The 13155-nt window shown below is 45.7% G+C and overlaps 1 protein-coding gene across 5 annotated transcripts in view; it reads left to right on the forward strand.

Moving 5' to 3' along the window:
• SYNC (syncoilin, intermediate filament protein) overlaps positions 1–13155 on the forward strand; it is a 14733-nt gene continuing 1578 nt past the window's right edge. The window contains exons 1-4 of one of the 5 annotated variants that reach the window (XM_074376934.1): positions 5–860; positions 4843–5989; positions 11533–11657; positions 11833–13093. In XM_074376934.1, the coding sequence (XP_074233035.1) occupies positions 808–860; positions 4843–5989; positions 11533–11657; positions 11833–11965 (1458 nt within the window). In that variant the 5' untranslated portion in view covers positions 5–807 and the 3' untranslated portion in view covers positions 11966–13093. Of the gene's footprint in view, positions 861–4842; positions 5990–11532; positions 13094–13155 lie in introns of those variants that run through there. The other 4 variants (XM_074376935.1, XM_074376933.1, XM_074376932.1 and 1 more) reach the window with 4 other exon arrangements.

Here is a 13155-nt window from a genome sequence, read left to right on the forward strand (position 1 = left end):
GGGCTAAGGACTTGGGGGAGTGGGAATGTCCTGGAGTGGACAGAAGCAGGGCAGGCGGGGGTGACAGGTGGAGCAAGCGGAGAGACCCCAGGAAACCTCGCAGGCGGGGGTGGAAAGCGGTGTTAAATATGGACTCAACCGTAAGAGGCTTAGACCCCTCCCCCGCAGTCCTCCCACCGCCCTTCCCCAGGCTCCTGACTGTCCCCAAAAGCATGGGTGTGGCGTTACTCCTCCTCCCCTAACCCTAGGCAACAGCTGCGGGGCACAGCGCTCAGGCGCGGGGGGTATTGAAGGGCGAAGGCCGGCGGCGAACATCCCCGAACTCCTCTGGGCGGCGGGCCGGGTGCTTCATGCTCTTCTGAGAGGGTGCTGGGTCCCTCGAGGTTCCCAACCCTACCCCCTGCCCTCTTCCCGGCCGGGCCGGGCAAGAGCTCTCCTGGGCCGGCAGAACCACCTTCCTCCCTTGCCCCCGGCAACTAGGACCCTTGGAAGGGAAGGGTGGAGAGAAAGAAGGTTCGGGAAGACCTCAGGGTAGCTGGCTTTGGAGACGTCGATCCCCTCCATCCCCCTCAGGCTGGTCCCGGGAGGGGCTGCCTCTCCCCCAACCCGCCCCACCCCGAGCCGCGAGGCCCGCTCCCTCCTCCCGCGGCAAGAGCCCGGGCCAAGTGGGCGCGCCCGGCCCGGGGCCGGCGGGATCCGGTGTCGGCTGCAGCTGGCAGTGCGGCGGCCGGGCGGGCGCGGGCGGGCGCGGGCGGCCCGCGGGGCCTGCTATTAATACCGCGGCCGCCGAGCCCGGGTCGCTCAGCCATGGCCAGCCCGGAGCCCCGGCGCAGCGGGGACGGCGCCGCCCAGGCCGCGAGGTAGGACGGTCCCCGGCCCGTGTCGCCGCCCCTGGGGAGGGGGTGCTGCTCGGATTCCCTCCCGCCGCGAGCGTCTTTCACCGGGCGGGGGGCAGTGGTCCTGCGGGGGTGGGGCACAAGGCGGAGGAACCCCGCGAAGGGAGTTGAGGAGTCCTGCCTGGGGGCCCCGGCACCACCGTTTGCCTGGGTTTTTTTTTTTTTTTTTAAATAGTTCCCCCTCCCCCTCCCACAGGCGGTGTAAGGATTAACCCCTTCAGACTAATGGGCGTCAACCCTCGGATGCCATTCGGCCCCTAGTGGCCAAAAACGCTACCCGTTTTCTTTCATTCCTCACCCCAAATGCAGCTGGAGATGAAGGCTGAATCTGCCTGTGGAAGACACTTGGTGCAAGGTTGGGCGGCTGCCAGCTTGGAGTTGAGAGTTTGTTCAGGCAGCCCGTTCTCTCTGGTCTGGGGCCTGGGATTATGTGGGGAGGGTCTACTGTCCCAGACCAGCAGGAGGGCCATGGCTAGCCGGGGAGGCCTGGAAGGGAGGGCCTCTCCATCCATCCACACTGTCAGCTTGCCACTAGTTAGGGGGAAGGGACCTGTGGCTGAAGAATTTGGGGCAAATATGGTGCATTTCTGCCCCAGGTCAGCCTGAAGCCCTGGACTTCCCAGTGTCCCAAGAAGTGGAGGTGCAAATACACACACCTGACACCACTTCACTGTCATCAGGGCACAACTGAGCCTAGTTTGCACGTATACTCACCTGTACTGCCACACACACATATGGGTACATGCAAAGTCACACACCAATTCATGCCTGCACAGTGTCACAAACACTCCCAGCCACAGCCCTGATGGACAGGGTTGAGAGCTGCTGGAATCCTCTCAGGACAGGGACAGAGTGGCAGAGGCAGTCTGCTTGGGGCCCAAGGAAACCTGAGGTCAGGGGTCCCATCTGAGCTGGCTCCCTTGTCCCTACATCTTCCATAATCTGCTTTCTCCCCAGCAACTTAGAGAAGGGCACTGTATGAGGGCAGCACCTGGCAGAGGCCTGGCACTGTGGGTGAGGTGACTGAGGCAACAGGGTGTGTGGTAACAGCACTGCCTGCCAGTCAGGAGACCTGGGTTCTACTTCCAGCTTTGCCACTTGACCTTGGGCAAGTTTCCTCCTTGGATCTCAGTCAGTTGCTGCCTGCCTACCTTCTACCATTGAGCCCCACCCTGGGATATAGAGCGAATCACTGTACTTGTGCTTAGGAATGGACTCTTAGGGGAGACAGACACACACTTCTATAATACAAAGCACTTAGCGTGAAGATGAGCTGCATCAAAAATGCATCGAATGGGGTTGTCTGGGAAATGCTTCACTAGGAGGTAGAGTGTAAGCAGGACTTGAAGGAGGAGTAGAAATTTGTTAGGTAAATAGATATAAACACATTTTAAATGCTGGGGCCAGGCTCTGTTATACTTGTTTGGCCTCTTTTAGACTTCATGCTCTCCTGAGAGTGGTAAAAAGGAGCTCGGGCTCTGGGGGCCAGACTGCCAGTCTTCTCCAGGCTCCACCGCTTATGAATTGTAGAACTTCAGTGTGCTCTTTACTCTGTGCTTTGGTTTCCTCATCTACAAAATGGGGATAACAGATGAACATCATATAAATGAGTATTCATGTAAAATGCTTAGAATACTGCCTTGAACAGGATTACATCATTCCTGGGTGGAGGACTCCGCTGGAGCACGATGTAGGGGCTGACTGGCTGGGAAAGCAGAAACTGTGGAGGATTCGGAGGGTCTGGCTGGCCAAGCAGGTGCATCCTTCCTGGCACTAGGAGCTCTACCTTTGCAGGTAGTATAGGACTGTTCTCTAGCCAGGTGGTATTCAATGAGCTTTTTTTTTTTCCCACCTCAGCTGGACCCTTTAGACATTGTGGACTAGGAGTAGGAGGTGTAAGAAGTTAATGCATGTTCTGGATTGTCAAGCATTGGGGGGCTGTGGGGAGTCATGTGAGATGAGGCTGAAAAGGTACGTTTGGGGCCACATCTTTAAGGGCCTTGAATCTATGCTAAATAATTGGCTATCTAGGCGTGAAGTGGAGCAACGTGATTTGCTTTATGTTGTAGAAAGCTGCAGCTCTGTAGAGAATAATTGGGAGCAGGAGGACGGGGGAGAAGGCTCATGGGAAGGCTGGTACAAAAGTGCAGATGAGAGATGATGACTTGGACCAGGGCCCTGGCAGTGGGGTGAAGAGGGGGATGGAGACTGGGGACTTTCTGAGATAGAGGTCAGTGCTCAGTGACTTGGCTGTATAGGGGAGGGAAAGCGCTGTTTAAAGACTTCTCGTCTCATCATCACATCTCGTATATGATGATGTGTTTCTCTGAGCTAGAAAATACAGGTGAGACAAGCTCAGGGGAAAGGATAATTTGGTGGCAGTTGAGTTTGATGTGCCAAGTAATACCAGGTGAAGATATTTAAAAAACACTCCATCTCAGGTAAAGTGAAGTGAATGGATTAGGTGATTGTTGAGTTGTCTTCAAGCATTAGGTTTGGTGCAGGTGCCGGGGTTGAATGAGGCCAGTGATGTCTGGAGCCTGGTGAAGCCACACTGTGGTTTTCAGAGGGCCACTATGAGATACAAAAGGGAAGCTGGGGATTCCTGGGGTGTTAAGAGAGGAGGGCCAAGCGCACGATTTGGAATAAAAATAATCTCTTGGGAACTTGGAGCTAAGAAATGGAGCTTAAAACCTGGACACAAGTAAGCCTTTTCAAGACAAATAAATCAAATTCTTTGCTATGTGGCGCTTTTCATTTATACTTCCTATCAAAAAAAGTTTATTGAAAGCTACATTCAAGTTTAGTCTGTTTTATAACTGGTGCACACTGAGTATGAGTTTCCTGCAAATTACTTAATCTCTTTAACCTGTTTCCTGACCTGTAAAATGGGGATAATAAATGTAAACACCTTATAGAATTGTTATGAGGATTAAATGAATTGATATATGTAAAGCATTTAGAACAGGGCCTGGCACATAGAAGACCTTCCAAAGTGTAATTTATTATTATTATTTCCATGGTATTTTATATTTTTGAAGAATTGCTCAGAGATCCACAGGGGGTAAGATGCATTTGAAACAAGAAAGACCAAAGCCACTTGAGGGTGGCAGGAGAGCATTCTTTAACAGGAAGTGAGTAAGCTAGCAGGCCACAGGCAGCTGGATTAAGGGGCTCATCTGTTAGAGTCACAGAATCTGAATTCAGGAACATTTGACAGGCTAGAAGAACGGGCCAATGCTAACAAGATGAAGTTTTCCAGGGACAAGAGATGTGGTTTAAAAGCACTTGGTGTGAAAAAGTCTTAAGGATTTTACCCAAACTCAGCACTTGTCAAGAATATGATGGAGCTGCCCTTGATGCTGAGGGCATCTTGGCTGCATCAATAGGCATAGTGTGTCCAGAAATTCACTGCTCAGAGCACACCTGGATGCTGCTTCCACTACCCACCCCCAAGGGATAGTGACCCTGTCAATTTGGAGCCTATCAGAAAGAAGTGACCCAAATGACGAGGGCACCGGAAACCCTAGCATGCATGGAATAATAGAAGGATGAATCAGCTCTCTTCAAGTGTCTAAAGAACTTACATGGAAAAGAAGTTAGATTTGTCTGATTCTAGAAAGAAGAATCAAGTCCAGGGGAAATTTGCTGGGAAGGTTTTACCTCAATGCTAGAAGTTTCTTATGACAGTGTGACAAATAGCGGCTCAGGTATGAGTTTCCTGTCCTTGAAGGTATGTAGGCAAAGGCTCGACATTGACATCATGGGATGTTGTCAGGAGATCCAAGCAGTGGGCTGTGTGGGGACAGATCGAAGGCAGGGAGGGGCGGACAAATGTCCCCTGAGCTGTGAGAACTGATAGAATCTAGGCCTGTGGTCTAGTGGCTCTAGTCACCAACCATCTGGGGACTGTGACTGCCCTTTCACCTTGTCATTTCTTTTGCAGAGAAGCAAGAGCAGAGGCTACGTCTCCTCTTCAGGAGGAGAGTTCTGACTCCCTGTATGAGGTGGGCGTCTGGAACCCAGAAGTTACTCTGTCTTTGGAGGGGACCTTGAACTTAGAGGACATTCTCTACCTGGGAGACCCAGGTAACCTTGATGAGGCCCTGTATGTGGAAGAGACAGAGATGCCGGAGGAGACACTGTATATTGAGGAGGCCAGGCCACCAGATGAAGCCCTGTATGTGGAAGAGCCAGTGAAGCCCGAGGAGACGGTGTGTGTGGAGGAGCCTGCGGAGCCAGGAAAGACCACAAACCCAGAGCAGGTGATTTATGGGGGCGAGACTGCCCAGAGCGAGGAGAAACCTAACCTGGAGGAGAGCCTCAGAGCTGGGCCAAGTCCCAGCACAGAGGGAAGCCTGAGCATAGAGGACCTGGAATTGCTGGAGGGGCGTTTCCAGCAATGTGTCCAAGCCGTGGCCCAGCTGGAAGAGGAGAGGGATCAGCTCATCCACGAGCTTGTGTTGCTCCGAGAACCAGCCCTACAGGAGGTGCAGCAGGTCCACCAGGACATCTTGGCTGCCTACAAACTGCACGCCCAGGCAGAGCTGGAGAGGGATGGGCTGAGAGAGGATATCCGGCTGGTCAAGCAGAAGCTGTTCAAGGTGACAAAGGAATGTGTGGCCTACCAGTACCAGCTGGAGTGCCGACGGCAGGATGTGGCCCAGTTTGCCGAGCTCCGGGAAGTGCTGACCGCACGGGCAGCCCAGCTCTCAGAGGAACTGGCCCAGCTCCGGGATGCCTATCAGAGGCAGAAGGAGCAGCTACGGCAGCAACTCGAAGCACCTCCAAGCCAGAGGGATGGGCATTTCCTCCAGGAAAGCAGACGGCTCTCTACCCAGTTTGAGAACCTCATGGCAGAGAGCCGCCAGGGCCTGGAGGAGGAGTATGAGCCTCAGCTGCTGCGGCTCCTTGAGAGGAAAGAAGCCGCAGCCAAAGCGCTACAGAAGACCCAGGCCGAGATCCAGGAGATGAAGGAGGCTCTGAGACCCCTGCAAGCAGAGGCCAGGCAGCTCCATCTGCAAAACAGGAACCTGGAGGACCAGATCACCCTCATGAGGCAAAAACGAGACGAGGAGGTGCAGCAGTACAGGGTAGGCCCACTGGGCATGGAAGGAAGTGTGGTCTTTTAGCCTGGGGAGGAACAGGTGACCCGTCAAATACCTTTGGGCTGAAGGATACTGTCATATGTAAGAACAATCTGTTCTTTGGGGTCAGTCACTCACTTCTTTACTCCATGCTCCGTTCCATTCATTCTGACTGTGCTAGGGCTGAAAGTTATCTGCATTCTTAGTTTACACAGCACTTTGGCACCAATTATCTCACTTGATCTTTGTTAACTCTCCAAGTCAACTATTATCATTTTTCATAGATGAGGAAACTAAGGCTCAGTGAGATGGAGTAATCTGAACTCTAGTCTAACCAGCCCCAAATATTTCAGTGCTCTTTCCACAGCACAGTTTTCCAGTTCTGAGTGATTCACACTTGGGTTTATATAGAGCAGGAGGGAATGGGGCTGGGTAGAATTCATGCTCTCCCCTCTCCCATGTTCACCCTCAAGTCCCACCTGGCTGATCTCTGCTGATCTCTTCCAGTCTTAAAAAACTGAGATGAAATCTATAAAGCTCTATTCCTTATTTTCCTTTTTTGTGCATTTGTTACCATTTCACTTGTATTCAAGCTGCTTCTGCTGATAAGCCAGTTGTAATCTCTTTTATATAAACACTAGTGGGATATAAACACTAGGTGCATAAACAATTCTCTCTCCCCCAGACTGTGAGCTTTCAGAAGATAGGGAGTATATTTTACTTGTCTCTGCCACCAGGCTCAGAGTACACATCAGTCAAGTGCTGACTTAAGTGCTGCTAGGCGCTGTGAGAAGACTACGGTGTGGTGCTTTTCAGAGCAGTACATTTGTCTTGTGAAATACATGTTCTTTTAGATAAACTTAAAAACTTATGCCCTCTCAGAGATTTTGATACATCCTTAAGGGAATGTGTCCTCTTTTGAAAACAGCTGCATTCACTTCACTGAAGATTGTATTATGAAAACCATGGTGGGTTTTTTTTGTCATAATATTGAATATTTTCAAACTAGGCATATGTGTACACCCCTCACTCACCCAACACATCTCCAACACATTGCTTTTTTATAGGGTCACAATCTAGTGTTAGGGCACTAATTATTTTTGCATAAACAAATACTATCCTTAGCAGCTTATACTCAGTCAGATGTTCCATTAATAACTGTAACCCAGGGTAGAAAATAACATGTGATTTAAGAGGTGCAGATAAGAGTGTTATCGGATGATGACGTATTTTAGCCATGGATTAAATCAGAGAACCCTTCACAGAAGATGGTGTTGTTTGAGCTAGGTATTGAAGTATAGGCAAGATCTAGAACAGTGTTGTCCAACAGAAATATAATGCAAGCCACTTATATAATTTTAAATTTTCTAATAGCCACATTAAAAAGGAGAAATACATGAAGGTAATTTTAATATATTTTATTTGACTCAACAGATCTAAAATATAATTAGTAACTTGGCTGCATGTGAAAGGTGAAAAACTGAGAGGTGAGTTGAACTGTAAAGGTAGGTCAAGGCAGATCACATTGGACTTTGAAATCCAAACTAGGGAATTTGGACTTTATTCAGCGATAAGTTGCATTGTTAACAGTATTTAATCAAGGGCTTAACATGATTGTCTCTACTTTTAGAAACAGTATTGGTGTCAGTGTGTAAAATGGGCTAGGTACCCAGAGGCAAGGGACACTAGGAAGCTACAGTAGGTAAGAGAACACAACGGTAGCAGGAATAAAAGGAAGGGGAAGGATGTAAGAACAACTGTAGAATGAACTTGGCTATAGAATGAGTCAGGCAGAGACAGGTGAGAAGTCGAGAGGATGCTGACATTTCAGGCAAGGCTAACTAGGATGGTGGTGCTGTTAAATAAGGAATTCCCTGGATTAGAGTGTTCTGACATGGTACTGGAGTTGCAGAATTTTCCCCCGTGATTTTCATCACTGTACTCGTTTCAGATTTGATGATCTATGCAGCTTTCCATTATATGAAAAACAATCTCGGTGAGTGTCTTCTATCACTATGCCATGATTAAAATAGGGCTAAAGGTCTGAAGGAGCTAATTCTTCTTTCTGAAATGGCTTCTTCCTAAACTGTTTGCCAGAGGTTACATGTAGCATCTGATTACTTTTCAAGGATAGGTATCATTCTTACAATTGCAAACTTTGCCTCTTTCATCACCACCATCCATTCATTCAACAGATATTTTCTAAGTGTCTGTTTACTATGTGCCAGGCAGTGAGCTATGTGCTGGCAAAACAGATAAGAAATGGCATTGGGGGTTGGGGGTGGAGAGGCAGTCCCCACCCCCAAAAAGTTTATAGTCCAGGAAGGATACCAGATAAAATGATTTCAAAAATCTAGGACACTTGATTTTAAGATCTATCCTGAGCTAAGATGTTAAAGAGTGTGAGTTTTAGAATCAATGAAATAATTAATATGCTTCAATGTGATACTGTAATAGTTGTAGGAATAAGGCATTGTACTGATGAAGCAGGTCTAATTACCCCTGCCTGGGGAAACAGGGTATTTCATAAGATTAACAATACCTAGCATGTACTTGAAGTTCTTCACGTGTAATAATTCATTTAATTCTTACCTCTGAGATAGGTCTGAACTACTGTCACCATTTGAAAAACAAGAAAACAGGTGAGTCATGTGTCCAGGGTTACACAGCTAGCAAGTGATGGAGGAAGGATGCCACTGTGTGCAATCTTTCTCAAGTCCACATTCATCACTACAAGATGTCTGAGCTGAGCCTTAAAGAATGAATTCACTGTGTAGACAAGGGAAAGGCATTCTAGGCAGAGGGAACAGCTTATACAAAAGCATGAAAACACAGACATGTTGTGGGACGCGAACAGCTTGGTGTGGCTGGATCATAAGGAATTTGAGAAGCAGAAAGATGAGGCTGGAGAGGTAGATTGGGACCAGGTTGTAAAGGGCTTTATGTAGTCTTTCGGTCAGTGGTTTTCAAAAAGTTTTCTTCAAAGCCACAGACCCCTTCCCCAAAACAATCTTATATAAATGCCAAGATATAAAGTAGGCAAAAGTGGAGCTAACTTCTAACTAAAGAGTAGCAAGGACACTCCAATATGGCCTCCTTCTGGGGTTTCATGGAAAACAGTTTGAAGACCACTAAAGATTCTACTGGCAATATAACAGTTATTAAGAGGATGAGTTCTAAACCAATGGCAAATCCTGGCTCTACCACTTACCAACTGGGAACCTTTGGACAAATTACTTGACCTCTGTGGTTCAGCTCCCTCACATGTACAGTGGGATTAATAGAGCTGTTGCAAGAAATGAACTAGTTAGTATTTGTACAGCACTTCCAATGGGGCCTGGCACATAGGTATGTACTCTTTACATGGCAATGTGGAGGGTGGACTGATAGAGCCTAGAAAGTCCACTTAGACTTTAAGAGAGATGAGAGATGTGAGGTAAAATGGGTAGGATCTGGTGACTGCAGTGATGGGGTGAGGAATTTGCCATAGTTTTTAGTTTGAAATTGGTAGTGTGCCAATGCTAAAGATGGAATATGCTTACTATCTGCATGCTTCACATCAATAAGCATTGTGTGTAGGGTGCTGGACATACTGAGAACCAGGAATTTACAGTCTGGTTGGGAGCTAGACATGAATAAATTGGAACATAAGGGAGCAGATGCTGTCTAGGTCACAGAAATGGCAGGAGTCAAGGCCCAGAAGTCCGACTTGGTCAGACTAGAGCAGCACTGTCCAACAGAAGTACTATGCAAGCCACAGATGTCACTTAAAATTTCCCTGTAACCACATTTAAAAAATGTAAGAAGAGGTGAAATTAGTAATTTTATTTAACCCATGTCAAAAATATTATCATTGTAACATGTAATCAACATTAAAATTTGAGATACTTAGTATTTTATACATACATATTTTTGGTGCCAAGTCTCAGAAATCTGCTGTATCTCATCTTTAGAGCACATCTCAATTCAGACTAGCCATATTTCAAGTACTCAGTAGCCACCTGTAGCTAGTGACTTCCATACTGGACAGTGTGAATATAGGAGTCATGGAGGTTCTAGTTAGAGGTAAGGGTCAAACTAGAGGGGTTCTGAATGCCCTAAGGGACTAAGGAAAGTGGAATTTATGAAATTGAGATGATAAAGCAGTTTCTAGAAAGTTAACCTAGCGGTGCTACATAGGATTAAGACTGGAGATTGTCCTTTACTGTCTGTCACTGTAACAATACTTCCTTCAATCTGTGAGGTTCTCCTTGTCAAGAGTTTATCAGTGATGTGCAGCCTGCCTTCCCAAGCATGTACTTTTGTGAGGTTTGGGAAACTGGGGCACAGAGGTATACAGTTGCTTTCCTTTAGATAACCTGCTCTTTGACGGTAAGGCCACATCTCTGTGTAGTGTCAAAGCATGGCTAGGCACTAAAAAAATAACTTTTGACAATGTTGACAAAAGTTGAGATTCAACCAGAGTATTAAACCCTGCAGACTGACATGCCACAGGTATATCAAGGGCGACTCAGAACAAATTATTTAGATCCTTCTAATGATAGCATGTATCCAAACTGGATTCCTATGTTGTTATTCTTCAAAGTCTGCACTGAAGTCATTGCCCCTTAAAAATATGCCCTTCAACACTCCCTTCCCTTCCCAACTCCCTCCTGATTCCTGAGGATCCACGTCAGCTAGCAACTAAACCAGGCTGATTTGCTGACATCTTCCTTTCTTCATGCCTCAGGCGTTAAACCTTGGCAGAGACAGTTTACAGAATGTATCCCACCTGTTTTGGCAGAATGGGAACTAGTTACCTGAAGACTCCTGAGGGCCTCCAGGGCATACCAACTTCACCTTCCAACTTAGCATTTTAGAACAACTTGTCCTTATGTGTAATGAGTAAAGGATGTAGGAAATTAACATCCACGATAGCCAACATCCTTACTAAGGCATCTATTTGCATGTCAAGTTGTAGTAAATACTAAGTTAAGATTTCTGACTTCAGGGAGCTTCAAATATGAAACTGTATTTACTGTTTTTCCTCTAACCAAACAACTCAAAAATCTTCTAAACCTGGAATTCTATTAGCTGAACAATGCTCCTAGAATTCTAGTTAATATTTCAATAACTGCTCACACAAAGACTTTTTTTTTTCCAACTTAAATTGTTTAAGTTGCAGAATGCTATAAAAACTATTCATTATCTTAATGGGAATATCTAAATTTGCACATAGAGTGAGGGATCTAGAAAATTCTCAGCTCACCAATTAGACAAAATCCTCACCTTCTGAAGATTGTGAAACAAAGAAGTCCCTCTAAGAACTTGTCCACCCTTTGCAGGATTCTATACATTAAGAAGCTGTGGTTAACAGACAAGATTCCTTTCAGGTCACCATTTTCAAAAACAGCATCTCTGTCAAAACAGTTTCTTTGAATCTCAGGTTCTTAACCTCAACACTGCCATGAAGATTAAATGATGTGTAAGAAGGTGCTTTATAATAGTATGGGCGAAGTCAGGTTTTTATTGTTTGGCTGATTAGAAATGTTCTTGGCCTTCTCCTGCAGGAACAGCTAGAGGAAATGGAAGAACGACAGAGGCAGCTAAGAAGCGCGGTGCAACTCCAGCAACAGAAGAACAAAGAGATGGAGCAGCTAAGGATCAACCTTGCTGAAGAGCTCTCAGCTTACAAGTCAGTTTTTGCTGCTTCGCAAATCTCAACACTGGCTGAGGGATGGTGGGGAGGGGAGATAGATGTTCCTCACGGGAAATTTCACTTTAAAGTGAAAAACAAAAAAATAATTTGCAGTGATTTTCAAATTGTGCTCATCCATGACCAGATGGAAAATTGCTCTCTTTTTTTAAAGGGCTATGCTACCAAGGAGCCTGGAACAGGCTAACGCTCCCACTTCTGAGGCAGGGGGAATTGAGACACAGTCACAAGGTGATCCTTGTGGGCTTAAGAGTGGTGTTTGCATTGATGCTGCTATCCTAACCTAACAATACTAATGCCTTAAAAAAAAAAATGTGTCTAACGACAAGTAAGGATATCCCAATTAGGGATAACACATACCTTCAAATGGCCCATTGCAGGCATTCAGGGTTCATTTGTAATGTTTTAACTTTTAGTAGGACTCAAAATATGCCCTAATTATCACCAGGAAACCTGGAACAGGATAAAACATCTAGGCTCTGTGCAGTCTTACTTTCCTCACCCTATCTGACCCTCTCTGCTATTCATAAAGTTTCCTTAGAATAGCAGAGAAGGCAGTTATGCTACCAAATTCAGACTATGACAAAGGAAGCCAAGAAGGCTAAGTTAATTTGCTAAATAATCATTAAAAGCTGAAGAGGGTGTTGTTGAGATTGAAGGACGACAGTATTGCTTAATTTGTGAAACAAGCAACACATCTATCCATCAATTTCTTTACATACCAATTATGTTTTTATATTCCTTATAAAGTCCTATATTCTCTTAGATAAATTTAGGATTAAAAAGTCCAAGCTGGATACTAGATAAATGTCCATAAATTTAAATTTCTTAATTAATCCTACGTCTTGGACACAAATAACAATTTTTTTTAAAGCTTTAAAAATTAAAAAAAATCTTATTTTTAAAAAAATTTTTTGGGGGGAGGTAAATGAGTTTATTTTACTGTTATTTTTAATGGCGGTACTGGGAACTGAACCCAGGACCTCGTGCATGCTAAAAGCACGCACTCTACCACTGAGCTTTAACACCTTCCCCGCAAATAACTATTATAACTCATGCTTTCCCTAATTTACTAAGATTTTCTTTTACTGTTTTATCCAGGCATAACTGATAGTTTGGGAGGTTACTAAAAACTTGTAATTGAAGAAAATGATCTGCTAATTGCCTTTGTGTGGATCAAAGTTCACAAGGGAAAATACAACGATTCATCCAAAGAATCACAAGTACAGAATTTCAGTTCTTGTACTACCTGTGTAGTTAACATGGGCAGAGAAAATTTTTAGCTAGCCCCTCCCATCACCACCATAGGAGATACTCAAATACTTGCTGGGGGAAAAGTCATCCCTGATTTGATGTCAATCACACTCTAGCAATCTCTCCCCAACATGGCCTGCACTAAGCTTCAGAAGTTCATTGTTAAAAATTTTATACTGTATTATTTCAAGTTGCAGAAAATTTAAACTCATCCTTTTTTTCT

Source organism: Camelus bactrianus, chromosome 13, assembly GCF_048773025.1.
Source record: "Camelus bactrianus isolate YW-2024 breed Bactrian camel chromosome 13, ASM4877302v1, whole genome shotgun sequence".
Classification (NCBI taxonomy): Eukaryota; Metazoa; Chordata; class Mammalia; order Artiodactyla; family Camelidae; genus Camelus; species Camelus bactrianus.